We start from the raw sequence: 23,705 nt of genomic DNA, 5'->3' as shown, positions 1-23,705 counted from the left end.
AGCTTGATGACTTGCAAATTTAAAAATAATTAATTATAACCTTAAAGTAATCAATTTAAAGTATATATTACTTAATTATAAGTCATCACCTTTATAGTGATCAGTTATAATTTATAATGTTAAACGATTCTATTATAACCTTAACGAAATCAATTTTAATATTAAAGTGGTTAATTTTAACCTTTAAATAATGAACTATAAATGATTAGTTTTAAGAGGTATGAATTCTAACCTTAAGAAGAACCATCGTGAACTCGTTACATGATAGATTTCAAAATTTTTGATTTCATTGCATAATACTTCTATATCCCAGCCACCTAATAGTTTAGTGATATTTTAATCAAATAAAATTCAATATAAAAAAATCACGATTATTATAAAGAAAATCTGATATTGAAGTATTCTATCTATTATATTGTTACTTGATACAATCTTCTTTGAGAGAGTTTTTTAATCTGATATGAGTTTTAAATAGAGATAAGTTTGATACTATTGAATTATTGACTGCATTAGCAAAATTGACACCCTAGTGACGTCATATACCTTTTTAACATCAAAAATGATGACAAGGCTTTATCATAACAAATTTTAAAACCTAATAAATTGATAGATCTAATCTAATAATCGGATAGAATGACTCTATAAGATAGAGAAAATGAATTTTATTTGTAACTAAAAACAAAAGAAATACAAATAAAGAGATAAAGACTTACCATCAACTACAAGATTAATAATAACTGAAAAGTTAACTATAAAAGTTAGGTTTTTCTAGAGAAAAAAAGGAGAGATAAGAGAGGGAGGCTTGGGTTTGAACTTTCGGTTTTTATTTTTTTTGAAAATTAAAAATCAAAACAAAAAAATCAAAAAAAGTAATTTTTATTATTTAGTTGTCAAGTTTTATAATGTTATTAAAAATTTGATTAAATTATTTATTTATTATAAAATATATATTACATGCAAAAACAAAAACTACACTGATACCAAAAGACCTTAATTTAATCCATTTTATTGCACAAAAATCATGGGCTTTATTTATCTCTAAACCATCTAAGCAGCAAAATGACACCCAAGGATTTCATAAAACATCCTTGGTACTTTACAAAGCCAAGTACTCCCATTCTATCTATACATATTACATATGTGTTGGATCCTATAACATACCTTAGCAAATACACAACATCTACTTAAAATACTAACCCATGATTATTAACAAGGAAACAGCAAAAAGGTGTAGTCTATGTTTATATTTCTATCAATAATATCAATCTTGTACAATCTCTTATGGCACCATAACAGTTGATCAGTACTCAATTTCGGCATACTCAACACTCGAGCGACTAACCGGAGCTCAACCTGTGCAACGATCATCTCGTGACTTAGTTTTTGATCTTGTTGTTTCTGGAACTTTCGCACTAAGCAGTTCCCAGCTCTTACTAGGTCCTTCAGCCTTTTCTCCTTCTACAAAATGTTAAACAAGTTATTAGTCTTTGATCATGTAAGCAGTTGCGGACTAGGCACCCTCCAGTATAGATCATCGTAAGCTAGAGAACAACGACAAACCTTTTGAAGAATGGAGCGAATCTCCGTAAGCAATTCTGTGTCGGAAGGATGTTGGAGAATGACCTGATCAAGTCCATGAATACCCATCAGAAAAAATGTGCAGGCTTCAATTTTATCAGCATGGACAAATTCTGAATATGAACACATTGATGATGCTATCACTTCCTTAAGCATTTTGATTGAGATTCCATCTTCCCCATTTTTTCCCCTTTCATTCTTGGGATCATCTGCAGGGCAATCCAAATTTGTTTCTCACTTCAAATTCCTTCAAACTATTTGATTATTTAACACACTTCATGGCAAGGGTGTGCATAGGCCATGCTAGAAGATCCTAACATGTTCAACATGTTCGATTGCACAGGATCATTCGCTCAAAATGCTTCAAAAATAGCCGAAAATTCGCCTTTTATGATTCGTGGTTTTCAAGGCGATTAGCAAATTATGTGACACTGCTCAAATATTAAAAGCACACTCTAAAATACATTTGCGAGTTTTTACTCTGCCTTTGCCCTCATATAGAGGTAAGTGTTCGACTCACCTCGTATTGGTATCCTTAGAGGTATTCAAAACAGACCCTATGACGCGAATCTTACCAGAGCTTGTAACCGAACCCGATTTGACCTGACTTTAAAAATGATTTACAATTACGTAAAAACCAATATGGACACGGAACCCAATTTTAAACCGACCCGAATGAACACCTCCAAGTATCCTGATTCTCCCCTAAAAAAAAGAACATATAATCTCACAAAAGGTTAGTTTGTTTACCTTTAATAAGGGGAACTTGAAGAAAGGCAGGAAGATCAGAACGGGTCTTTACATAATGTGGGACTCGAGAAGCATGCTGAAATGGCTCATCCTCAGTGAATCTTTGCAATAACACTTGAAACTTCTGGAACTCTCCAGCAACTTGATTGTGTTGATAAAACCCATCAGGATCATGAACTTGTAGCTCTTCAGCTTTATAATATTGCCATTTCAACATTTCCCATGATAAGCAAAGCTGACCAACATAAGCTAATTCCAACTCTCTTTCTAAATCTCTAATTAATTTCTCAACTGGTTCTGATTCATGCTTTCTTAGCTTGTTAAACCAAAAGTTTTGAGCTACAAAAGACTTCATCACTGGAATTTTCACTTTTTTGTTTGAGGTCATTTTTTGGTATTTCAACTGCAGAAGCTCTACAAACAAAACCAAAACAAGATTATAACCTATATAAATAGTAGCATTTCAACAATATTTCAGTACCTCAACGCTACAAAATGGCTCCCACGTAGGGTCAAGTTTCGAGGATCGGATGCACGCAACCTTACACTTGTTAGTAATAATAAATAGGTTGATTTTAAATGACCCTCGGTAGTAAATATTATCTGCAATTTTAAATAAATAAGAAGTGCACATAATTTAATAAGTAATTTTAATATAGTACATTATACAACAACAATGTCAGAACTTTAATCTCAAATGATTAGAATATAAAACAAAAAAACTAATTCCTCTGTCTTTTGACTTAAACCCAAATAACGTTTTACGCAATTTAATGCGTTTGTCAAATTATTTATGATTTATGTTTAGAGCTATACATAACTAAAAATTATAAAAATTTAATATTAAAAAAATATGCAGTAAAACAAATAAAACAAGATCCCACATATGTTTTTAATCTCGATACAATAGCCGGAGAAAGTACAAAAGAACATCATAATATTCATTTTATAAAATAAAATCTCATGTTCTCATGGAAGTTCGAAATAAATAGGCAACTTTCAAGGATAGACCAATGTAACAGTGTATGGGTAAATTTTTGTGGATTTTACATTACATTTGTGTTAACAATAAGGTTATAAATTTGGTAGGTACTCCATGTTTATGGGTCCATAGATAGTAGATATGTGAGTTGTGATAGATATGAAGTTTTAAATAGCCTGGTAGATATAACCGATGTGACAAATCCCTCAAATTTTTACCTACTCCAAATCCAATTGTGTGCTAATTCAAATTCAAATATGATTCATTTAGCTTTCTTCTAACAGATTAATACGTTCTTCATCCTTTTAATTTGCTACATTAATTACATAATAAAACTGTTAGAGTATATAATACTCTCTTTAATCCACTACTAATGTCTCATTTACTTTATATACTATATCCAATGTCTCATTTACTTTATATACTCTATCCAATGCACTTATTCGACCTTTAATATTTCTAATTGTACATAATTAAAAATTATAGAAAGTTGATATAAATAATCTTTGCGTTGAGATGAATATAATAAGATCTCACTTGACTATATTTTAACTTATAGATTAATAATAAAATACAAATTAAGAGTAAGAAATGAATAGTGTCTAAAAAGCAAATGGAACATTAGTAGTGAATTGGAGGGAGTATATCCTAAAGCCCAGTCATCTGCTTAAGTTTTTGGTTGAGGTGGTTCCTTGACATAATATCAATGCCAATATGACAAAAGATTACGGGTTCAAATCTCAACCACTCTTCATTTAAGTAGAATATTTTAGCGTCAGTTATGAAGAGGATTTTTGTTGCATCCACATTTTAAAGGGCTCTCGTGTGAAGGAGCGTGTTGAAGTATATAAAATATCCTAAAGCCTCAACCATCAATTTACCTTTTTATTACAAACTCAAATTCAAAAGAAAATAAGAATAATTCTTTCAACTTTTACATAAAAAAAAATCTTTCAACTTGAGTCTTCATCAGTGGTGTCAAATACAAAAAGGAAGGGTAAAAAGATGTTGTAGTGTAGGCTCACATGAAGTTTATGAATATGGACAAGTAACAGCCTCTAATACTTAAAAACAGAGCACAAAAACTTGGGTGAGAGTGACACGTCTCACTTGTGAAATGCGTCTTATTAGTTCGGCCTAATTATATATATTTTTTTTAGCAATTTCACAAATTATAATGTCAATTTCAAGAGTTAAAAAGCCAATTTAAAGACTTAAAAGACCAATTTTAAGGATTTGAAATGACATTTTAAGTCATATAATTTAATATTTTTAAAACTTAAAAGGTCAATTTCAATACTTAGAAAACCAATTTTAAGACTTTAAAGACCAATTACAAGATTAAATTCTCATTCTAACTTTAAAATAGGATGACTCAAACATCAACGTAGATGTGAAAAATTTAGAAACTGACCTTTTAAGTTTTAAAATTAGATTTTTAAGTCTTGGAATTATCCTTTTAAGTCTTAAAATTAGTATGACAAAATATTTTTAAAAAGCTATCGGAACCGAACCAGTTACACAGCTAAGTACGTCTCATAGGAGAGTAACCGAAAAAAGAGAGTAGGCAGGTGCAAATTCATAAATTAACAAACAACTTTGATAAGGAAACCTTGGTAGGAACATAATGAAAGAGTTTGGCCCACTACCCACAATATAGTCCTAGTCATACTTTCATTAAATAGGTCGGTGTTTAGGTGTTTAATCAAGAGCTAAAGTTTCTGGAACTAAAGTTGAGGAAGAAGGCAGTGCAACATCAACTAAGATATTTTGTTTGTTTTGATAAATGATGTACTCATTCCAACAGAAAATTAAAATTGAGTTTTACGGGAAGAAAAAAAAAGGATAGATTAAAAGGCGCAGGGCACTAAAAAGTCAAAAAAAATTACTTTAAATAATATATAATCTTTTGTTAATTTTTCCTATAATAATACCAACTATTGATTAATTATGAATAATACCAATTTTAAGGGTGTTTTCTAGAAAATCCTAAATCAAACTATAAGTGATTATAAGACAAAAATAAACTATAAGTGATTATAAGACAAAAATAAATGGTAAATTAGTTAATAAACTAAATTTGATATTATTCCTGGAATATACCCCTAAGTTTGGTATTATTCATAGTTAATTCATAATTGGTATTATTGTAGGAAAATTAACAAAAAATTATATTATTCACGATAATTTTTTAAAAAAATATTTTTTTTTTCTAAAAATTTTAATTATTGAAAAGGGTAACTTTCCCAATAAATTGTGTGTTTTTTGTTGCACTTTTCTTTTTTTTTTTTTCATGAGTTTATAGGTGTAATAGCATTTTATACTCCCTTTATTGCTATGGATTTTGAAATAACATTATTAATAACTGTAAAACTATTTCTGAGTCAAATAATGATATTTGAGAAAAACAAAAGAAATATATATTATCTTCTCAATATGATATATTCACCAAAATTGCAATAAGTGAAAAAAATATGAAAGAACGCAGGGTAGGACTAAGTAACCATTTCAGTTTTCCCCATAAGTGTGAGATTTTAAAAAGGACAATAATATTAAATATGGTCATCCCTCCATGAAGGCATGAATCATGATGGGGTTATACAAAAGATCTATCAATGTGTCCAAAATAAATGATAGGCTTAACAAATTAATTTAAGGGGGGCATTGCACCAAGTGTCCTTTTACATCAATAAAATTTAAAAAAAATAATCAAAGGTGCACACTTTACCAGAAAAGGATTCTTCATATTTTGATTTTCTAAAAATTAATGTAAGGTGTATGTGCAAGTTCATTGTCTTTTTCAATAAGATTAGGAATATTAGGCATACTAATCATAATATTTCAAATTTATACAAATGAATTGTATCTACTTCATTTTTTCCACCTAATTTATTTCATTTCATTTTAATTCAAAATTTAATAAAAACTCATAAAATATTTTCATTAATTATAAAATAATTAATTTAGCAAATAAATGTAAATTCAATTTTACCTAAATAAAATAGAAATAACCTTCTTTTGGTGGAGGCGATCAAAATAGACTTAATAACCCGAGTCTTACCCAATCTTGTAATCGAATCCGATTTATCCTCACTATACAAAACTTAATTTCAAATCCACCCAAAACACCTGATCCGAAAAGATGTAGATCATTTTTAATAGAAAATGGTAAGATTATACTGGACCTACAAGTAGTAATCAATCACAAAAGAAAAAAAATTAAAGTCAAAGAGGATAAATAACAAGGTAACTTACCAATAGCATACATAGTTTGATGACTCAAAATATCCAATTTCTTCATCTTGTCCAAGTACATCCTATAGAAGGTATGAATCTCTTGCATTCTATCTTTATGTCCCATTCTCTTATCAATCTTCAATGGCCTCAAATCTTCTTCCATTCTTGGAGACTCTAATTCTTCCAAGATAGTGGGAAGCCCACATACCTTCAATTGCCTTATTTCCTTTTTCATTTGCCTAATCAATTCCCTTTGTGCCATTATAATATCACTTGTCTTTATTTGATCATCTTCTTCACCATTGTTTGAGTCTTCCAACACACTTTCCTTATCAATATCAAGATTTGAAATTTCATCTTTTGTCAAATTCTCTTCTACATTGTTTCTAGAATCTTCTATTGACTTTGGATTATCTTGATCATAATTTACCTTTTCAAACTCCATTGCCTCATCATAATTTGTTTCATCCAATATTTCATCAAAACAAGAATCTAATTCATCATTTTTATCTAAGAAACAATCATATTCATGAATGATAGCCCAAAAATCATCACTATTTGATATAGATGAATGAACTTCATCGCAAAATTCTTTCTTCTCTATAATTTCATCTTTTTGATCAATCTTTTCATCTTGTTCTTCCAAACTAAGACCAAAATCAGAGAAATCTGTTTCATTCTGTTTTACACCCATTTCTTCACTAAACTCATGACAATCATTATGTTCCAAAGAACAGAAATCAACCCTAAGATCATGATTAAACGAGTTATTATCAAAATCAACAGAACACTGCCCTGAAATGACCTCAAAAGAAGTATCATCTTTCTTAGGAGAAGAATTATTTTGGGAAATCATGAATATTTCTTGAACCCTAAAGTGCATATTTTGAGGTTCTTCGATGAATGCACATACACTATTTCCAGAAGAAGATAAATATTTACTTGTATTGCTTGTATAGTACACAGTTTCTACCTCTTTCTCCTCAATTTGATCACAATCCATCTCTTCATTATCATTTTCAATACTCTTCCCATCACAAAAATCATCCAAAATAGAACCCTTTTCAACAAAATTTTCACTGAAAAATCTGCAATAAAACACAAAATGGAAATCAACATAAACCCATTTGGAAATTGGACAAAATTTAATAACCCATATAAGAAATATCAAAAATTTACCTCAAAAAGAACCGGAGAATGGAACCAAATACATGAACAATGAAACTCCATGGAAAAACCCATTTCAAATTGCTAAAATTTTGCATGTTTAAGGAACTATATCCTTAAGAGCAATAGTATTAGGGATAGAAAGATGGGTTTAGGGGTTTAAACCCATGGAAAAACAATGGGTTTATAATTGTTAGTGGAGTTTAAAACAAGCCATGAAAATTTCTTCATTATAAGCAAAGAGAAAGGTGAAAGGTAATGACTTAGAAGTATAAGTTAAGGGCATTGACTAAAATTCTTAGAAATTAAAATGAATTTGAAAAAAATTCTGATTTGTAGAATATTACTAACTACTAAGATATAACCGAAGTTTGAGCAGAAACTATAGGGAAAATTTTGGATGGTGCTTAAATCTTAATGCCGAGATTGTTGGAGATGAAAATGAAAGCTTTTTTTCTAAACAAATGAGAGAAATAAATAGGGAGTTACTACTTACTAGTTAGGGACGTGTTTGGACTGTCTTATTCAAAGAAAACCAAGACAACTTTTGTTGCCTTAATTGGAGGAGTTGATATCATGATATGACTTCCGGTTCAAGATCTTAGTAAATAATAGTTATTTGTAAGGTTAATAAATTATTTTTTTATGATAGGATTTAATAAGATGAGAGTTTTGTTATTTTAATTTATCTCTTTTGGTTTTGTATATTTTATTATTATTATTAATTTTTTTTTGTCTTTTTGTAGTGATTTACAAATCATTGATTAGAAATTTTTGAACAAATACTCCCTCTTATTCACTTTAAATGTCTCATTGGTTTTTGCTTTTAATCTATAATTTATAATATAGTCAAGTGACATCTTATTTGATTCGTCTTATTGTAAATTTTATTAATATCATTTTTTTATAATTTTTACTCAAGCACAATTAGAGATATTTAAGATTGAAAATATACATTGACAAATGTGCTAAAACTAAATGGAATATTTAAAGTGAATAGAAGGGAGTATAATACTTCTTCCTATTTTTCTAATTAGTTTCATTTAACTTTTTACCAATTTTTAAATGGGTCAAATGAGACCACCTAAAAAAAAGAGAAAGAGTAATAAGTAAATTATTAATGGTTTTACATTCGATCAATTATAATTAGGTAATGTGAGCAATGGTAATTACGTAAAAGGTACACATTATAAATAGAAATGAGACTAATAGTGTGACTTAACCCTATTTAAAAATAAAACTAATATGAATAATATGAGAGTGTATAACACAAATAGTTAGAAATTAAAAGTGACTAAAAATGATTAAAAGGTTAGAAAGTGAGAAAAAAATTTGTAAATGAAATAAAAATGTAACTTAAATTTATGAATAAAAATTTTAAAAATATATGGATGATAAAAAAAAAAATAAGACAAATGTAATGGAATGCACTTTTCTCAATAAAGTACACTTTTTAGTACTCGGTATGAGTGTGAAAGTTATTTGAGATAGTTTTGAATAAAAGTTATACGGATAAAAATTATAAATTAAATTGATTTAATATAAAGGAAAAATTGTCAGAAAATATATAATAAATTATTTTTTAAAAAAAGTATCTAATAAAAAATTTTTGCCAAAACATATCTAACAAAATTTTTTCTTTTAATTTCCAAAAAGTTTCAAGTAACGTTTTCCTTTAGTTAACTGTCATATATTAGGGTTAACAAGTCAAAATTAAAAATTTTCCCAAGAATTTTCGATTTTGAGTTAAAAGTAGAGGAAGAAGATAAGTGAAGATATTGAATTAGAAAAGAAATTAAACATAAGAAAGAAGAATTTTCAATTTTGACCAGTCAACCGTTGTATTTGACAGTTAACTAAAGGAAAACATTACTTGATAGTTGGTACTCTTTGAAAAATAACAAATTTTATTAAGTATTTCTTGGCAATTTTTTTATTAAATATTTTTTGGAAAAAACTTTTTTATTAGGTAAAATCTGATAATTTTATTATGATTTTGAGGATTTTTTTATTTTTTTTTTATTGTTATGGTTTGAAATTGGAATTTTGGATGAAAAACAAAAGGCAAAATAAATTTTTTTTAATTTTGTTTGAACCAACTAAAATCTCAAATAAAAAAAATTTTCTCTCATAATGCCACAATGCATTGTTTGAGTTGTAAATTGTCTTTCAAAGTATCGGAAAGGATGTGCTCTAATAGGTCGGTGGAATTTTGTTTAATCGAATCAAAGAATAGGCTAAAAGAATATATTGTTGGAAGTGGAAGTATAGAACCTCTCTCCGACCCAATAAATTTGAAGCAAAAACTAATTATAGGATTTTTAAAAAATTAACAATACATAAAGAGATAGATAAATTATATGGATAAAATTGAAAAAGAGTTATAATATATGTATGAAATTAAAAAAAATGGTGGACTTTTCTTAAAAAATAAAAATAATGCAAAATGAGTAGAACAGATTAAAATGACAATTAATGTAGAATGAGTAGGAGAAAGGAAGTATAATTTATTTCTATGATTTCTATTTTTGAAAATAACCCATACTCATTTAATATTCATCCACATATATAACTTACTATTTTATTACATTTATATATTTTTCGCATATTTTTCTTAAAATATTACTTTAATCAATTTTTTAAAAAAATTTTCTCACTAATTGTCAAAATTTGTGAGACAAAGAGTAGTTATTTAAATGAAACATTGTGGGCTCATTAGAACGTACGATTAATCAATCATTTAATAGTCAACCTTTTTGGTTAGAATGGGCACGAGCATTCGTAATGCTCAATTATGAAGTCATGAATCCACGCTAATTTTTCACTCCAAAATGAGGTAAACCGACAATTGTATATGAATCAAGCAAAACATTGATATTTGTATCTAATAGCTAGTATTTGATTGAAATTACTGAATGAACAGCTTGTTTAAAATTAATTAAATTTTTTATTTTGTTTCGACTAATTAATTTGTCAAACATTAATAGTTTAAACACTCATTTTTCTATTTGTTTTAAAATAAGTTAATATCATCCACTAAATGAAGTATTTTACTACACACCCTCAAACTTAGAAATTATTGGGTGTGCTTGGCAAACAATTGGTCATTGATAGTTGTTAGTTGATTGGAGTGGCTAATTTAACCAAATAGCAATTTGTTTAAAAATAGTTTATTCGTAACAAACGGTTATTTTAAACAAAAAATGAACAAAAGACTTTTATTAGATGGTTTGACTACTCAACCAACTAATTATGCCAAAATAAGTGAAGATCAACCAATAAACTATTTAACCGAACAATCCACTATAGTCCAATTCAATGATACCCGAATTTTAACAATATATAAATATAAATTAGTTAAACCAATCATTTAATAAGCTATCAGTTGCTTGTTAAAAACCCAAGATATCGATATGAATAACAACATTTCAAATTTTTGGTTTGGAAGGATCCAAATCAATAATATTAAAATGGATTTGCTTATTGAAAGGATCGGAATTAACATTATGGAGACTTCCAAAGTGTTGATTTTGGTTTGTTTTCGTATCTCTTCCCCATGGATGCATTGTATTTTTATTCTCCAAGAAAAGGAACAAGATGTTGGCATGGATGGTGGCAATCAATAACATGAACCTTCATGGGTATGACTAGACAAATTATAGATTAGCTTCCTAATAAATTAATAATAACAAAAGATATCCATAGACCATATATATGATTATATTCCAATTTAGTGGGTTAAGATAATTTTTCAAAATATAATAAATAAATATAAATATACATAATGACACCATTAAATATTATGATAAACTTTATATTTTTATAGCTAGGTGGTCATTGAGGAAAATTTTTGTTGTATTTTATCACAAAATTTTAAAATATAAAATTTAAATCTGATCTATTTAACTTTTGACTTTTAACTTAAGTTTTAGATGTCCTACTAACACTAAGTGCTTAAACATCTCATCATTAGTAGATAATTTGATTCTTAATTCAATAATCCCCAAAGACCGAATCTATCTCATTTATCATATGTCAGTGTTCTTGGTGACCTACATTGTTCGATCATCATCCAAATTGTGAGCAATCAAACTTAGAAAAACTATTTGCCTCAATACTTGTCAGGGGTGTTCATTAGGCCGGGACCCATTTTAGAATTTTTGAAATTCTTAAGTGAAAAAAAAAATAATTAAATAAACTAACTTTCAAACAATTTTCAAAAGTAAGCGTCCGTACCCCAAAGCTGTGCTTTGGAGCTGTTCGCAGTTAGTAACTGCGAACAGCATATAAGACAAACTAGCTGTTCGCAGTTAGTAACTGCGAACAGCTATTTTGTCTTATATGCTGTTCGCAGTTACTAACTGCGAACAGCTAAGTAAATTTTTTTTTCCTTTATTTTTGAGTTGTTTGTTGTTGTAATTGCACTAGAGACATTAGAATAGGTAATTACAAGTCGATGTATCTTTAAGGCGGCATGATTCATCGCCAAAACTCCGATCATTCATAAGTCAATTAAAATATATATGCAACAAAATATATACAAATGTTTGAAATATACAAGTTAATTAAAATATATATATATATATGTACATAGTCAATCCAAATAAACAAAAGGTAATCGTTAACGCTCATGAACCCATGGAATAGAATCTGGATGCCTGGTGCCCAGCGTTTCCGCATCAGACACCTAAGAATATTGAAATATAAATAAGTTACTTGTATGTACGCAATAGTAAAATGTAAATCATAACTATCGTAAACTAACCTGGGCATCTCAAAGAGGAGTACTCCTGTGCTCATGCTGCATGGTTAACACACTAGGGTCTACGGGTCCTGGAGCTGCTGGATCCATCTCCTGTACTCCTGTGTTCGAGTTAGTTTTAGTTAATATTACTATTATGTAATAATATAAAATATATATAACATATTACCTTGAGTTACAGATTATTATTCTAGAATAATATATATAACATATTACCTTGAGTTACAAGTTCTAGTGTTATGAGTTATGACCTTCGCTCCCACAACGACGACAATTAGATCGATTTGGTCTACCCTCATCCATTTCATTGGCAATTCTCTTAGACTTAGGCCTCCCTATACCACGAATTTGAGCGGGGTCGTGTCTAAGCTCAAAGCCCGTGTATTGCGGCCATGACCTCTTATCGATCATGGGCATGAAGTAATGTTCGTATGTACTTGCATAACTTTGACTAGTATAGCACGGATCCACGAACCTCCCAAATGAAAGGTGTCGTTTGATGCACACAGCAAGTATGTGTGAACAAGGAAGGTGGTATATCTCAAGTTTGTTACATGTGCACTTCTCTTGATTCAAGTCAACTTGTTGAATCTTTCCCCCCTTGGACGATCCTCTAGTACCCCTCCCGGTCTTAACTTCAAATACGCCACTTCTGTAATCAAATGCGATTATCTCATGAAAATTTGTCTTTTCAGTATTTCTATTGATAATTCTCGTGGCATGCGCTGTGTACATGTGTCCTCCAAGTAACCATGCGCTAGCACGTTCACGCCTTTGAACAAAATAATCGTTAACCCGATAGAAGGTGAATTCAACAAGTGTTGTCAAAGGTAAGAAACGTACACCCTTCATCACATAGTTGAAAACTTCAGCTAAGTTCGTGTTAGTAACGCCATACCTATGTCCTCCATCATGACACAATGACCACTTAGACATATCACCCACGTCATCAATCCAAAAAATTGCCTCTCGTTTTGCAGTCGCAATTGCCTTTAGACCATTCATTACCTTAACTTGTTGTCTTTGCTCAGCTGTTTTACCAAACAACTTCTTCAACTGAACATTACCCATAGCACGATTGAAGTTGCTAAGCAAATGGCGTAAGCAAAACCTATGATAAGCATTAGGTGGTTGCCACTCCGGCTCTTCCATGGTTGCTAAAATATCAGCGTGTCTATCAGAAATAACACATAACCCCATCCTCTGTGTGACATGCTTACGAATACAGGACATGAACCAGGACCATGCACTTATGTTCTCCTTCTCTACCAATGCGAAGGCCAATGGAAAGATTCCCTTATCACCATCTTGGGCAATGACAATCAATAAGGTATGGCGATATTTACCATACAAGTGTGTGCCGTCAATGGCAATAAGAGGTTTACAATAATTGAAGCCTTCAATGCAAGGTTTAAAGGCCCAAAAGACACGTTGGAAGGTCCTAATATTAGGTCTCACATATACATCCATGTCATTGTCCTCCCTAAAATACCACTCAATTACTAACCCCGGGTTGGAAAGTTGCAAAGCTTCTAAAAAGCGTGGAAGGAGTGAGTAAGAACTTTCCCATGTCCCGTTAATGGATAACAAAGCTTGTTGCTTTGCACACCACGCTCTCTTATAATTCACATCCACACCAAAGCGATCTTTAACCATCTGACGTACGACAGATACCTTAATGGATGGGTCTTTAGCAACACAATTTCTAATAACATTGTTAATGACAGAAGATGTCAGGTGAATGTGTCCAGCCGACACACTGTCACTACCCAATACACAAGAACCGTGCTTACCCTTATAGGTAACAATACGCCACGAAGATAAATTAGAGTCAAACGTAGCTCTAAGTTTCCACGAACAAACCCGCTTGCACTTCAAGGCCAGGACAGTTTGGTTCGAGGTCTCCGTTTTGTACTCCACATTTCTCCCAATATGATACACTCTGATAGCTTCCAACAACGATTCCTTGTTATCAAACATCATACCCTTCTCAAACTCTCCCTGTTCGATGTATGTGGTATCACAAGCCCAAGTCCTCCATGAGTTGTCCTCCGCATACTCGTTTAAAGGTGGACAGAGGGCATAAGGTGTAGGAGGAATGATTGTAGGAATGTTGCCTAGAGTCATGTCATTTGCTAGCGCATCCTCATCGACATCCACATCGTCCTCAGAAGGATCGTCAATAAGCTCATTACTCTCATTTCCATCATCTAAAGGTCCCATCTCAGCAATTTCTCCTAAGTTAACCATTGAGGGATTTACAGTTTCCTGAGTTAATATAGGCATAGGGGTAGGAGTAGGATTAGAAGCAACTACATTCCCTAATGGTACTTCTTCTACGTATAACTCCAAAGAGGGACTTTGGGTGGACTTTGAATGATCCTACATCGCATCTATAGCCTCATCATCCTCAACAGGAAAGGCAATAAATTCTCCACTCAAGGCATATTTAAAACTTATATTTACGGTACTTCTAGTAGGGTCCAATCCAATCTTAGAAGATATAAAACGTCTAAAGTGGTTCAAATCCATGTTCGAATTGCAAGCAAACAACTTACGTCTTCCCCCAACATAATGAACTTTGCCATTATTTTCTCTAATACAACCATTCCAACAACATACTATAGTGACGCGAAATGATGCCATTTTCTACATTAATACAAAGAAAATCAACATCAACATCAACTCATGTCCATACAAGTACATTATATTCATTTGATTATAATCTTTTTTGGTCTACAAATTATTCAAATCCATAATGTAGCCAAGTTCATACATATATAATACACATAATCCAAATAATAAATCAATTCATAATTTCACAAATAACATTTCTAATACCAACATCAACATCAACATTTTCTAATAATATTCAAATAATACAACAACATTACTTCAAAATCCAACATAAAGCTATAAAAACAATTAGAAATTACCTTCAATGCTTATGGATGATTAAGATTAGTCTTGATTTAACCACTACAAACCTACATTTGAATAAATAAACAAATTTGATTAAAACCCTAAAATCCAAATATAAACCAGAAAAACACAAAAAAATTTACCTTTGCGCAAGCTATAGTATCCCACACTAATTTTGAAGTGCCAAATTGAAAGAGGATTGCACGATTTGATGGAATGAATCAATGGTTTTAGAGGGAGAAGGTAGAAATGTCGAGTGAAGTGGGTTTTTGAATTGGGATTTTGCGAAAAACAGAAACTGATCTGATTTTGTAGATCAGGTCTGTTCGCAGTTAGTAACTGCGAACAGCATATAAGACAAAATAGTTGTTCGCAGTTACTAACTGCGAGCAGCTCCAAAGCACAGCTTTGGGGTACGGACGCTTACTTTTGGAAATTGTTTGAAAGTTAGTTTATTTAATTAATTTTTTTTTTCACTTAAGAATTTCAAAAATTCCCCATTTTAAGCTCTTATTCGGCCCATTTTTAGAAGGGCTTTGTAAGGGTCGGACCGAAAATGGGCTACATTTTATATAAAAGGAAGCGGGCTATAAAAAGGCTTAATAAAGGTCGAAAACGGGCCTTTTAAAATAGCATAATTAATGTATAATTTAAATATTATAAATGACAATGTCAATGAAATTGTTAATGTTTTTTCAATTTTTTTATTATAAATGATAATTTAATTGCTATAAATTGATAAATGGGGATTAAAATTATTTTTAGTAGTAAAATGGGCCGGGTCGGGCTTTTAAAGCCCAAATTAATTTTAAAGGGTCATTTTCTAGTCCGGCCCATATTTACTTAAGTCCAACTCGGCCCTTATCCGGCCCATTGAACACCCCTAGTCACAACCATTGAATGCTACAATCTTTTTGTATTTGCGAGTTTTTATAGCACTCTTATTGGTGAGGGGAAAGATTTTCCTCACCAATATCTCTCCACACTTTTCTTTTTCATCCACATCATATTTTTATGTGGAATTTTTTTACATAGAAAAGTTATTTCATCAAAGAGAAAACAAAAAAATTTTCACCATTTCCTAAATACTAATTAATATAGAATTTTAAAAACAATTTTTTTAAGTATGTTAAAATATAGCAAAATGGGCGTCTAATTATAAAGCATAAAATTTCATGACCATTGATATATTTGTATTTTTTTATATATATTTATAAAATAAAAAATAAACTATTTAAAAAAATAAAAAATGTTTTTAGGATAAGTGTCAAGCTTATATTTGTTTTGGGTTGTTAAAAATTTCCCCTCATTGAGCTTTTTTTTTTTAAGAAACATTTGCAAGGTTTTTTAACCTTACTCACTAATGGAATACAAAAACTCATAATAAATTTTCCACTCATGGAAAACTTCCACACGAATGGGAGTGGTCTCTTGGAAAGAAGAAATAGTATGACTAAAAACATTTGGACTTGGTGTAGCTTTGTAAATTACCTATATTTATTGTGCTTATAATTGACAATTGACATTATGTTTATGTGATGTTTTAAGTTGTTCTAGAGTAATTTTGGCTCCCTATACACGAGAGCTTGTAGTTGTTGCTAATCAAAGATGCCATTGTCTATCATAAATTGTTGTATGAGGTTGGCTCAGTATTATGAGTAGCGTCTTATACATAAGGTAAATTGTTTAACTACTATAAATTATTAAATTGTGAACTTTTTAGTCGTTTTAGTAAGAGAGATGTCTCTTACAAGAGTAGTTCATTGTTCATTTGCTGGATTACTAAATGATTCTAATTATTCCATCATTTAAAGTAATAATTCTAACAACATGGCTTGTATGAGACCGTCTCATCGTGAGACGAGGCCATACAAGCAGCCCATCAATAAAAAAACATAAAAAAAAATAAAATAAAATTTGAATTTATACTTGTATGGAAAATATTTTTTTCATAGAGTTTAGGCTGACCCAATTAAGGTCGTCTTAAGGTGAGACGACCTCAATAAAGAATGAGTGTAATTCTCATTATAGGCTAACCGCTAACGTGGTAGGGTTTGACTAAAGGCAAGTTTGGGAAAATATGTTGGCCTTAGATCAGGCCTATTTATGTTTGGCCCAATTATTGTAATGAACATATATGAAGTATGAACTATGGTAGTGGGTATGGTTCAAGGAGGATAGAGAAAGAAAGGAAGATAGAATTATGTGGTGAAAATTTAAAATGATTTAGACAAATTATCAATAAAATGAACCAAATAAGATAAGTTTTAATTTATTTTCAAAAGTAAGCGTGAAATTTTCAAACTTGTAGTATGGGGCTGTTCGTAGTTAGTGGTCAATAAAAACACAGTAGCTGTTCGCAGTTACTAACTGCGAACAACTTTGACATTTTTTTTTATCTGTTCGCAGTTAGTAACTGCGAACAGCTAGCTCCACAAATACGCACAGCAGCTTCCACCATGAACAGGTCAAACTGCGAACAGATCAAAAAAAAAGTCAAAGTTGTTCGCAGTTACTTCACAGGTTTGGAAATTTCACGCTTACTTTTGAAAATAAGTTGAAACTTATCTTATTTGGTTCATTTTGTTGATAATTTATCTTAATCATTTCAAATTTTCTCATGTGGTCTTGCTACTTGCTTGACGATATTGTTTCATGGATATTTCGACTCAATGCTCATGGGCTCATGGCCCATGGGTAAGATTTCATTTAACAGCTGGTCTCTTGAGAGATCGTCTTTTTGAGAGACGTGTTTCAGGTCCAACCCATTAAAACTTAATGCTTACTTACATTAGTCTTAATGTATACATACCGTATCCTTAATACCTACTCACAATATTTTAAATGCCTACTAACATCATTTTTTATGCCTACTTACAATATTTCAAAGATTATATATTGGGTCAGCCCAATTAGAGATGGCTCTCAAAGAGACCGTCTCTCACAAGAATTTTTGTTCATTTAACGGTCTTGGACTAAATGAAGAAAGAAAGTATGTGGGGATGAAAATGGTTATAAAATGGCGAATTTATCACAAATTATTGTAAGAGACAGTCTCTCTGAGAGACGCATTAGATATATGGGCTAAATAACCTAATTAATACAAATTAAAGAAAATTTGGGCTTCTTGTTTTGATATCGTCTCTTTAAGAGACGTTCTCCCACAAGAGTAGTTGAGGATTTAATCGGTCATATGTGTTTTGCCTTGTCTTATTTTATCGTATTTTTTTATTTTATCTTATATAGCTTTCCTTTATTTTCCGGGTCTTTATGAAAAACTCATTAGTCATATCCTCTTTAAGGATATTATGGACTATGATTTGTCATACTTTATCCCTTTTAAAATGTAGTCTTAGTTTTTGTCAACAAAATACAATAAATATGATAATGATAATATATATGAAAATGATGATAATGATCTGTAAATAGGGCGTCCTGGCATACCAATTTTACAGAAAGTGAGTATGGCGTGCTCGGTGTTGGGTATGTGCGAATTGTGCCAGTGTTGGATTGGCCATTGCCTGGTTTAATTGTTTGTGAGGATGCCTGAAATATTTGGTTTATATAATAGACGAGTTTAATTTTTCAATTAGTTAAATTTGAACAAACAAAACATGATTATAATTATCGAACAAGTAGGTAGCAGTATACATACATAAATATTAAAAATTTAAAGGAAGTGCATGTAAATATTTTTTATTAATAGTTTTTAGTTCATTTTTAATTTTGTGTTTTTAGTTAATCAACCAGTAAAAAAATGTATTTGATATGTACATTCAAACAAGCTAAAAATGTGGCTTTTAATCCCATTTTTGGAAAGTAAATTTTAAGTGCTTGATAAAATGTATTTAATTCAAATTAAAAAACTACTCTTTTTATCTTTTTTTTTTTATTGATGCTAAGCTTTTAATTCTATTTTTTTATACACGGTGAACAACAAAAAATTATTTTTCTGGGACATCTTCCTAATAATTGACATAACATCGACTTTACAATTTACAAATAAAAAAAAAATTATCTAATTTATCAAACAAGGAACGAAATAAGCCATCAATTCATATATTACCTTCGTTCGATATACTTATACTTAAGCATAGATGTTAAATGAGAAAATATTACTATTAATTATAAGTATAATCATACTGAAATGGTATAACACAACACCCCAAAGTCATAAACTTATAGAAGACTCGTAATGGCGTGGCTTAAGGTCTAAGATAAGATGGTGAAAGCTGAAAAGAGGAGATAACGTCATCATCATTCTCAAATCCCAAGGTTTTATGGTCAAGGATGTCTTAAGTGGACTTTATGAACCTTAGCTTTTTGAAACTAATTAAATAAATCTAACACAATTCGGTTTTTAATCCTCTTTCACCTAAGGATTCAATTAGTAATAGATTTTTTTTGTTGCTCTCAAAACCTTTTTTTTTTCAGTTTAATGTATTTATTGAATTGTTTATATTTAAAAATATATATACATACTTAATATTTATAAAATTAATTAGTGTTATAAAAAAATATGACGAGACGAATAAAACATCTTAAATGACTATTTTTTTTCTCGTATCATAACTACAATTACTAAAATACCATAGAATATATACAATGCAAAAATTGTATGCAAGTGAAAAGAAACAGAAGTAGTACAATTACAAGCATAGTAAAATAAGAGTATACCCACCTACACCTTTGGCTTTTGAGCTTGCTATTAAAAGTAACGTGTCATGCTATTTTTTATAGTAAGTTAAAAAAAAACAGAGTAAACACTCTAAGATCTATATCGGCACAAGATGTGCTTAAAAGAAATTTTTTTTTAGCTCCAAGCCTCCAACTTTGTAAAAATTTCATCAACAAAAGATTTTTTGTTCTATAATGACATGTTTATTGTGGTTGAATTAAATTAAAATTTATAAAGTATATAAGTACAAGTGAAAAATTTGTAAAGTAATATTTTATAGAACAGTGACAAAAATATATCAATAAGATGAAAATATAAGAAGAGTGTGTAGATGAAAAAAAAAAAGTGTATCATTCAAAACAAAAATATAAATGAGATAAATCTAATCGAACGAACTTAAAAAATAGGGCAAATTTCAACTCACACATAGAGCATTTACATCACTTTTACTATCATAATTATAAATTTTTATTTAATTTCATCAGAGTAATCGTGTCATTTTCACAGAATAAAAAAAATCTTGTGTTGATCAGTTGATAATATTTTTACAAATTGGAGGCTTGGAGCTAAAAAAAATTCTTTTAATGCATTTTATATTGAGATTTTGAGTTTGTTACTAAAAGTGATATTTCCTCTTATAATACATTATCTTTAATGACAAACTCAAAAGTTAGATATAGAGAATACTCTTATTCTCCTATGCTTTTTAATTGTATGTATTTACTTTGAAAATGTTAAAAAGGTGAGATATGGTAAAGTAATGGTCCAAAAAGTGATAGGGTTGAGATTCTAGACTTTCTTTTTTTTTAAAAAAATGTTGTGATATTATTCACTCTTCCGCAACATAGGAATCGATGTTATGATCTCTAAGCAACCCTATTTTTTTATATATAATTAAATAATATAAACTTTTTTTCATTTTTCACTTCTTAAACTTTTAATTTTCTAAAATTGTTAGTCAATTGTGTGATTATTACTATAGTTTACTATCAAGTACCAAATATAAATTTTATCTGATGTTTCGTAATGATAAAGTCATAATTTAAGGTGAAAAAGTATTAAAAGATCATTCATAGTTATTAGAGTGGCTAAACTTCATAAAAGTGCACTGTATATATATTTTTATAAACAAAAACAAAACTAAAACTATGCAAAAGTTCGTTGAGGGTTCGATTAATGGCCATAACATTCGTTTGCCAAACGCCTCCTGCATATATAAAAGTCACGTCAATTTTTAAAACTATTTTTCTCTAATATAAATGGCAAATGTTCTTAAATAATAGAATTATTTGTAAAAGCCAGTTTTAAAATTAACATCATTTATAAACAATTACCACAAAATTTTATATTTACGAGATATACCACTATAATTAAAAAGTATAAGTATCGAATTTCTATCATAATATATTAAAATGACCTGCTAAAATATTTAGAAACCTTGAACCGTTAATCCGCTCAAGTTTGAAATTCAACGCATAAACAAAATTGAATAAATGCCGACAACCATAACACCTCTCCTATTTATTATTACTTGATATTTCAAGTTAAACGTACATGCAAGTCATGTTAGTCCTATAGGCTATATGTTTCCTTTAAGACTCCAACCATTAAATAAATTAATAATAATAAATAAATAAACAACTCATTTTGTATGAGACAGACTCAACCATATAATAAGTCTATTTAGCTAATTAATTACTTTAAAATTATAAGTAATTATTTTAAAACACTAAATATACATGGGTAGGTTGAAAAGAAATGGTTTCACCATAAGACCATCTCATTTAAAAATTTGTGATATAAAGGAAAGTGATTATTATAAGTTGTACATTTAAGTTGAGAATCTTCAACACCTTTTATTTTGATTAAATATTCTTATTACTAACCAGCCCTAGGCAATATCCTTCTAAGAGATTATATTATTGTGGTAGACAAATGATCTTGTCTGCAAAATTCCATTCAAAAATAAAAAGGAAATTACAAAAAAAATGATGAAATGAGAGTGGGGATGAACTAATTAGTTGAAGCCTAGAAGGTGTTTCTTATATAAGTTATTCAATACTTAATTGGTACTAGATTTTATGTACAAAAGATATGGATCAAATCACCATTATCATTCATTATTAAAGCTTATTATTCTATTGGAATATTGGACCACTAATTTCATTTAAAGATATCATCAAAACAAAATAAAGGGGTTTTATGAGAATTTTTTTTATTTTGTTGTTGTAAGTTTGTAAATTGGATTGTCACCACATAGATCAATTAGTGTATCAAATGATTTAATATTCCATTTGGTTAGCTAGCAATTCATTGTTCCCATATACCTTGATTTCAAAGGTAGTTAATCTTATGATCAATCAATCAATTAAATGAACCCAAATTTAATTTCTTTACTAATTAAATGAATTTTATAAATCAATTAAATACACATATTCTAAATTTGGTATATATAAGCTAGGTATTGTCATTTCAAAAAAAAAAAAAAAAAAAAAAAGCTAGGTATTGTAATATTTTAGTTAAGGAATATTTTAAATAGCGTTTTTAATTATTTATTGGCAAAGAGTAACACTTATGTCATTTAATCATCAATCTTCTAGAAAAATTTCTTCATATGTGTTAGTGGAAGATAACATCTGTCATTTTTCATCATCGTAGTATTTAACTTTAGAATAGCATAAATATATATATATATATATATATATATATATATATATATATATATATATATATATATATATATATATATATATATTAGACAAATTAGATGATGCCATATTATTCGATTAGTATATCATTTTTTTGTTCAAGTATATCAATCATTAATACTCATCAATCAATGAAAAAAAAACTACTTAAGAATGGATTACATTTTAAAATAACTTATATGGATGATTTTTTAATAAAATTAGCAATAATGAGAATATTAATGGATTAATGATCTTATACAATTCAATGCAATTAATAAAAACACTACTTAAGAATGAATTGAGCTTATTTTAATTGACCAAATTCAAACTAGTTTATTTGGTTGATGTAATTGATTTTTTATTTGATTCATTCATGAATCTTATATTTTAGGATTGATTATATATTGTGCAATTACTTTTAAATATTTAGGCATTAATTCAGCCAATTAATTTGACTTCATAAATTCCTTTTGACAATAATTGGTTAATTTTGAACAGAATATATTTACTTGATTTTAGCATCAATTAAATACATATATAGTAACTAAAATTAAGATCTTTTTCTAAAAAAATCATCAGTTAATGGTTTTTTAAAATAATTGAAACTCATAAGATTTTAAGTTAGGTATACAAAATATCTGTAATAAAATCATATAATCCAGCTGCTATGTAAGCAACTTTCAACCAATTAAATTTCTTTATTTGTTAAAGCTTTTAAGAATAAGATAATTTTAATTTTAAGAATAAGATAGTTTATTCCAGATCGACAAATTAAAGATGGTATGCACATTTTATAAACTATTGGAGACCTTATTTCCATTGTCATATGGTTTTGAGATGATTATATATCTCTTTGGTTTATAAAATATGTGTACCTCGTATTTTCTCGATAATATAATAACATTCAGAATAAATTGAGCTGAGACAAAGAACACTTAT

General features: G+C 29.3%; 2 protein-coding genes across 3 annotated transcripts; both read right to left on the bottom strand.

Moving 5' to 3' along the window:
• Positions 1-978: 978 nt before the first annotated feature.
• On the bottom strand, positions 979-8,195 carry LOC130821237 (uncharacterized). Of its 2 annotated transcripts, none has more exons than XM_057686919.1 (5): positions 7,727-8,195; positions 6,566-7,635; positions 2,329-2,742; positions 1,561-1,623; positions 979-1,458 (listed from the first exon to the last, which is right to left on the bottom strand). In XM_057686919.1, exons 1-5 carry the CDS (start codon positions 7,810-7,812, stop codon positions 1,349-1,351), a joined length of 1,743 nt encoding a protein of 580 aa, XP_057542902.1. In that variant the 5' UTR covers positions 7,813-8,195; the 3' UTR covers positions 979-1,348. The 2 variants fall into 2 exon arrangements, with proteins under 2 accessions (XP_057542902.1, XP_057542901.1); XM_057686918.1 differs by having other exon boundaries at positions 1,561-1,787; positions 7,727-8,192.
• A 4,518-nt stretch (positions 8,196-12,713) lies between these two features.
• On the bottom strand, positions 12,714-13,481 carry LOC130821763 (uncharacterized). Its single transcript, XM_057687545.1, has 2 exons — positions 13,375-13,481; positions 12,714-13,248 (listed from the first exon to the last, which is right to left on the bottom strand). Exons 1-2 carry the CDS (start codon positions 13,479-13,481, stop codon positions 12,714-12,716), a joined length of 642 nt encoding a protein of 213 aa, XP_057543528.1.
• Positions 13,482-23,705: the final 10,224 nt, after the last annotated feature.

This window comes from Amaranthus tricolor, chromosome 8, assembly GCF_026212465.1.
Source record: "Amaranthus tricolor cultivar Red isolate AtriRed21 chromosome 8, ASM2621246v1, whole genome shotgun sequence".
Classification (NCBI taxonomy): domain Eukaryota; kingdom Viridiplantae; phylum Streptophyta; class Magnoliopsida; order Caryophyllales; family Amaranthaceae; genus Amaranthus; species Amaranthus tricolor.
Note: the sequence above shows the minus strand (reverse complement) of the source record. Positions and strands in the feature narration are given on the sequence as shown.